Here is a 5,382-nt window from a genome sequence, read left to right as displayed (position 1 = left end):
TTATGAATGAACCAAGAGTTTCATCTTGTAATATCCAGAGAAATACTGTTGAGGTAAAGAGACAAGCGTCTCCTTTCGAAACTTCGAAGCCCGCCATCGAGGATAATAGATAGTATTCCGTGTATCTGGAATTTTATATCGTAACTCTTTTATAAATTATGTAGCGTTCCTATGAATGGTATCTGATTCAAAAACAACTACTTGAATAATTTCAGCATGGTCTTGCTGCTGCATGAACGAGAAACATCTGCGAGACTACTCTCTATGAGGAATCTTGCATGAATGTCTGTCGGATATAATTCAATATCCAGCGTGGTTTTAGCCGGGGAAGTAGTTGTTTTTCATTAGACGTTTACCACACCCTACTGTGTAAGTAGTTGGAGAGATTAATATCAGGCGAATGATATAATCATTTCCCGAATTCTAATATTTTCGTAGTTTGGAACTTTCTCCTAAAGATGCAGCAGCACTGGCTTTCGAAGAAGTAGCAGGAAGATGGCAAGTTGCTAATGTTGCTAATGTGTTGCTAATGTATCTATACAATTAAAGTCCCAAACAACAAATTTACCGTTTATCCATGGAACAAGTGTCATACCATCCGGCCGTTTTCCGTCGTCTCGACTTGTGTCTATGGGTCCTAAAATCGCAGAAATTTTTGCTGAAGTTAAAGCCCTTTTGATCAGATCATAAATTGCACAATGGCGAAATAAACAACCAGTGCTAAAACGGCAGTTCAACCCATGAGTACCTGATTCATCCTCAAAAGCACCATATTTACAAAAGTACACCACTCAGTGGTGTACCAAGTCAAAATCCGATGGCAAGCCTGATCATCCAACACAGTCCCAAGCGATGCTACAGGAACAGCATTTAACAAAGCACCAGATTCTCTCACACTTACTGCGAGAAGACGAGCCCTATTTTTCAAAGTGTCAGAAGTTGTCTACAGTCAAATACTAGTTGCTTGATCTAGTGATGGTTTATCCCATGCCCTCTGATTTTTCATGTCTTCAATTTCCATCGTTTGGCCAGTTCTAGATTCCGAAAGAGATTTGCCCCGATGAAAAACACAATCAGATATTGACTTTGAGTATTGTAAGATGATTTCTATAAGATTGAAAACAGTGCAAAATGAGGACAGAAATTAATGCAAAGCGAGTGAAGTGGCTGAACGAATTCCTAATCCTCCTCTAAAAACTTGAAGTGATGCCTATAACCAAGTTTCGTTTTCTATACGGTCCTGTTTATCTAGAAAAATGAGTTCATATTTTTCGAAATTTTGTTCAAGTCCCAGGAGTATAGGCTCGGCTAGCTGGACTGGCTGAATACTAATTTTTTGTCCGTTTCACAATATTTCTCTATCAGTGCCGTGTGTTCGTGGGGTTAGGTGAGGTAGTGAGTGGTTTTGCAAACCTATTTTTGAAAACTTTTTCTGGAGATCATTTACCCTAACACCAAACTGATATTTTTGCACTCGACGCGCATTTCGCTAACAAGGTTAGCAACTTCAGGAGAAGCAAATTGATACTGAATCTAAAGACAAGGGTTAGCTGTTTGTATACCTAAAGTTTTTTGGTCCGATGTTAACTTTGTTTGTTAAATGATGATTATCCTAATTGATTTTTCGGTAATCAACTAGTGGAACCACTACCTGCAAATTAATTTGTCAACAATAGATTAAAAAGCGGACAAATTAATTTGCAGGTAGTTGTCCACTAGTTAATTACCGAAAAATCAATTAGGATAATCATCATTTAACAGACAAAGTCCAGATCGGACCAAAAAACTTTAGGTATATAAACAGCTAACCCTTGTCTTTAGATTCAGTATCAATTTGCTTCTCCTGAAGATGCTAACCTTATTAGCGAAACGCGCGTCGAGTGCAAAAATATTAGTTTGGTGTTAGGGTAATTGATCTTTAGAAAAAGTTTTCAACTTTCACACCAAAGATTTCAATCTCATCGTTTAAACCGATTTTTGTGAGAATCTTAGTGTTTTTGGGTACTTTCATCAATATGACTTTCTGGAGACCTTTTGAAACAAATGATAACATTACGTGTGAGGAATCTGTGCCAATCGACAGGGATCCGGAATTTGAAAATAAGGACTTACATGTTCAAGTTCAGCGAGAAATTTTAAATATTCATGAATGCTTGAAGGAGGAAACTGTCACCCTTCAAAGAATGCTATTGTGAATAAAATATGCGAGTTAACGAAACTATCTCGTTCGACAGTTCTTCGAGTCGTTAAAATAGGGGATGTCATTGACCATGCAATGAAACGAAAACAAAGGAATAAAAAAGTCGCAAACGTTGATGGTGCTACAAAAGATGTGATTCGGCGAACAATTCATGGTATATACAAAAAACATGGTACCGACCTTGGAAATGATTTGGTATAAATTACTCGACTATCCCGATTACAATTACAAATCTTTAGAAACTCTACGAGGTGTCTTTTGTGGTTTCAAATATAATACATTGAACAATCAGATGGTCATAATGGAATCGACACGCATTGTTTAACTTCGACAAGAATATATGAGGCGAATAAAAAGCTACCGAAAATCCAGCAGACATACAGGGTGTCCCTGGACTTCCTCTTTTCCTCTCGGGAATGTATAGATGGGGTCAAAATATCACCAGTACTTCATATAACTTTTTTTCCTAAAATCCTTCGTTACCAAGTAACGGGCCCTCGAAGTTACAAAATGAAAAATGTTTTTCTTTGATAACTTTTCAAGTGAATATTCAAAATCATCCAAATTTTGGTAATTGACTAAACAAATGAATTCCTTCGATGAGCTTTCATGCAGGAGTCAGTTGTTTTGCTACAAAGTCAGGAACGGACTACCCCCGATGATCCACACCCCAAAACTTTGAAATGACAGATATTTTTCAATATTTTTCAACAAATTAAGGTTACTTGGACAATTTTATGAATAAAAGTACTCGTGTGGAAAGTCGATCGGACCAACGAGTCTTGATAAAAATGTAGTTTCACTCGACGACATCAAACCCGCTCGTCCACCATTATTTGAAATGAATAATTATCAAAGCAGAAATAATAATGATAACGTTAATTCAACAACATTTATCCTGAGATGTCTACCATTATTCGAAAATTTTAGTTTTTGAGGAAAATGGAAATGATAGGTAAAATGTTCATAACGAATTTTTATAATGCAAACACGTTTAACTAACGAAACTCAAGAGCAAACAGAAATGAAAAATCCGCTACAGAAACTGCTCGATATGACCACCTTCTCTCTCTATACATTTTCTTAGTCTGCGAAGACACCCTCTCTGTACTTGAAATAGCATTCCAGGGTCGTTTCGTATGGCTTCACAATGTAATGTTATTCTATTCAACAATGCATCTCTTGTGTGAATAGGTGTAGCGTAAACAAGGCTTTTTAGATGCCCCCACAGAAAGAAATCCAATGGATTTAAATCCGGAGACCGCGATGGCCATGAATATGGCCCGCCTCTACCAATCCATCTATTGTGGAAAATATGGTTCAGATGGTCACGCACAATCAAACTAAAATGAGGAGGAGCGCCATCATGCATAAACCACATATCTCTTCGGGTTTGCAATGGAACATGTTCCAAAAGTCCATTCAAATCGTTCTGAATGAACTCCAAATAACGTTTTCCATTCAATCGGTCCTGTAGAACGAATGGTCCTATAAGATGGTTTCCTATGATACCAGCCCAAACATTCACGTTGAATTTCCGTTGGTGTTTGGTTTGCAATATCCCATGGGGATATTGCAAACCGGTCCATATATGGAGATTATGAGAGTTGATAACTCCATCTCTACTGAAACCTGCTTCATCAGTGAATAAAACTCGATTAATAAAAGGCATATCCTCTCTTTGCCTATCCATGAACCAATTGGCATATTCCAGTCGTGCTGGAGAATCTTGAGGTGTCATGGCATGTACCTTCTGGATGTGAAATGGGTGGAGCAGTTGTTCCCTAATTATTCTATGAATAGTGGACTTGGATGTATGGAAGTGTTCTGATATATTTCTGATGCTCATTGAAGGATCATCAGCGACGGCTTCCAAAATATTTTCCTCCAATACAACGGTACGTACAGTCCTAGGAGCGCCCTCACCACCTCGTTTTGGCAAAACTGTACCTACAATAATATCGAAATAAAACAACGTGCTCAAATTAATTATCAATTATTACATACCTGTCTCCCTCAAGCTGCGATCGACACGCTCGAATGTTTCTCTTGACGGTACCGTTCGATTGGGAAAATGCTCGGAATACAGACGACGAGCTTCTGCAGCATTACAAAATGCTCGTCCATAAAATACATGCATATCTGCATATTCATTGAATGTAAACTGTTCGGCCATATCAAAAAAATTCAAAATATCCTATAGAATATTGACAATACAATGATAGTCATATGACAACGCACCACTCAACAAAACAAAATCGCATTCCAGTTTCTCATTTTTTATCAAAACTTTCTAAAAGGTTTTTTTGTCAACATCTGTGAAAGAAATATTATTCCCTGGATATTTTTCACCTGATCATGTGCAGCCGTTTTTGTAGTTCATTCGTTTGCTTTTTATTAGTATAGTAAATATTTTTTCCGAGGTGCGTTTTTTCAGCTAAATTTAGATTCGTGTTAAAGAATTTCTCCCATAAAATTATAATTATCAGTGAAACTCCTCAACAGTTTAGCTGTGAAGAAGAATTTGAAACATTCGAATGTTGAGTTTCATGAGATTCAGATAACTGATCAACACGAAACGTGATTATTCCACACGTATTATGTACATACAAAATATGGAATGAATTCGATATTTCATAGTAGAGTAGCTTGTTAGTTTAAAAACACCACGAATCTACAGAACTTGATATTTCTTTTGAAAAAATATCTGCTATCACAATTGTGACTTAAACTTCCATATAGGTACTGTACTTTTTGTTTACGACTTCATTTTAGCATACTTTGTATTATTCCTTGTAACCTTCGTTGTCGTAGATTGAAACGGGTTACTTTGTTACTTAGGAACTAAATTATGGGCTGCCGGAACTCAGCGGAGAGGGATGGTGGGTAAATATAAGTCCACTTGGAGGATAAGTGTATTGTTTCTTCAAACACGCAAAGCTTGTGGTGATTACAGGCTTATGGCCCAGAAGTATACTTTTGGGTTCACAGATATAAAAGTAAGCAACTTATGATTAAACTTAAGGTGTGGTAAATACTTGGTTCCTTCTAGAATTCGCAATTTGTGCCGCAATGTTGATTGGAGGTCGTGCGGGAGGGTGTAGTACATAACAGAAAAGACCTTACATGCTTGGGATAGGGGAGAATAGTCTCCAGCAGCACGATCCTACCCCTGTACGCAG

General features: G+C 37.4%; 1 protein-coding gene across 1 annotated transcript; it reads right to left on the bottom strand.

Moving 5' to 3' along the window:
• Positions 1 to 949: 949 nt before the first annotated feature.
• Positions 950 to 4,986, bottom strand: LOC141485848 (uncharacterized). Its single transcript, XM_074183397.1, has 3 exons — positions 4,208 to 4,986; positions 3,782 to 4,150; positions 950 to 1,107 (listed from the first exon to the last, which is right to left on the bottom strand). The coding sequence occupies exons 1-3, from the start codon at positions 4,374 to 4,376 to the stop codon at positions 950 to 952; spliced, it is 696 nt and encodes a 231-aa protein (XP_074039498.1). The 5' UTR covers positions 4,377 to 4,986.
• Between the last annotated feature and the right edge of the window lie 396 nt (positions 4,987 to 5,382).

Source organism: Leptinotarsa decemlineata, unplaced genomic scaffold, assembly GCF_025532065.1.
Source record: "Leptinotarsa decemlineata unplaced genomic scaffold, Ldec_3_MD MMD2_tig00026340_RagTag_RagTag, whole genome shotgun sequence".
Lineage (NCBI taxonomy): Eukaryota > Metazoa > Arthropoda > Insecta > Coleoptera > Chrysomelidae > Leptinotarsa > Leptinotarsa decemlineata.
This window is presented reverse-complemented; position numbering and strand designations above follow the sequence as displayed.